Here is a 1,133-nt window from a genome sequence, read left to right as displayed (position 1 = left end):
TATTATATATATATATATATATATATATATATGTATACACTCGTATATGGGTCCCTATGCAGAGATATATATGTATTCACTCTGTATATGGGTCCCTATGCAGAGATATATATGTATACACTCGTATATGGGTCCCTATGCACAGATATACATGTATACACACTGTATATGGGTCCCTATGCAGAGATATATATGTATACACACTGTATATGGGTCCCTATGCACAGATATATATATGTAAACACACTGTATATATGTACGCACACATTGTATATGGGTCCCTATGCACAGATATATATGTAGACACTCTGTATATATGTATAAACACACTGTATATGGGTGTACATATGTATACACTCTGTATATGGGTCCCTAAGCACAGATATATATGTGTATATACATACTGTATATGGGTCCCTATGCACAGATATACATGTATACACGCTGTATATGGTTCCTTATACACACAGTGCAGCCATAATAACAGCACCCCATGTGAAGTTCCCTGCAACAACAATGGCTCCCCTGTAGTAAACAGCACTGATGGCAGACAAAGGGGAAGGATGGGCCTCCCCCCTCGCCCAGCACACAGAGCCTGCACCGCACCCCCTATCATGACATGACCCGTCACAGCAGCCACACGGCTCAGGCAGCTCACACTCTACTTACCGGCCATCTTGAGGGCTGAGCCGGGAGGACGGAAGCGCGTACCCTGGCACCCAGGCGCGTTCCCGAAGCTCGCCCCGCTGGCTGGCTGCGCGCTCCAGGTGGGGGGCTGCGGCTGCGGGCCAGAGGGACGCGCGCACCAGTGGAAGGATTTCCGTCACGTGACGCGCTCGCCCCCTAACGGTCGCACTGGGGTATTGCAGGGATCTGATGCAGCCGCTTGCAGGGATGGTTTGTTATTTCCTTCTTTTTTGTTTTTTTTCTTTTACAGATAAAAAGGGAACAAAACGCAACACTGATGTTGTTGTATAAATAAAATGATGATCCGATATCACAACTACATCTCATGATTGTGTCAGTGTTATTCAAATTTGGATGGTATTTTTTATTATGGCATTTTAACATGTGCAAGAAAATGCAACATTTTTTCTTTATTCTTATATATATATATATATTTTTTTTTTGGG

The 1,133-nt window shown here is 43.5% G+C and overlaps 1 protein-coding gene across 1 annotated transcript in view; it reads right to left on the bottom strand.

Annotated features, from left to right (window-relative positions):
* LOC108802360 (serine/threonine-protein phosphatase 4 regulatory subunit 1-like) overlaps window positions 1–751 on the bottom strand; it is a 33,505-nt gene extending 32,754 nt beyond the window's left edge. Inside the window, exon 1 of the mRNA XM_018574227.1 lies at window positions 670–751. Within this exon, the coding sequence (XP_018429729.1) occupies window positions 670–676 (7 nt within the window). The 5' untranslated portion in view covers window positions 677–751. The remainder of the gene's footprint in view (window positions 1–669) is intronic.
* Between the last annotated feature and the right edge of the window lie 382 nt (window positions 752–1,133).

This window comes from Nanorana parkeri, unplaced genomic scaffold (assembly GCF_000935625.1).
Source record: "Nanorana parkeri isolate BGI_ZX_2015 unplaced genomic scaffold, ASM93562v1 scaffold50, whole genome shotgun sequence".
Lineage (NCBI taxonomy): Eukaryota > Metazoa > Chordata > Amphibia > Anura > Dicroglossidae > Nanorana > Nanorana parkeri.
The sequence above is the reverse complement of the archived record's forward strand: the minus strand, read 5'-3'. Positions and strand labels throughout refer to the sequence as shown.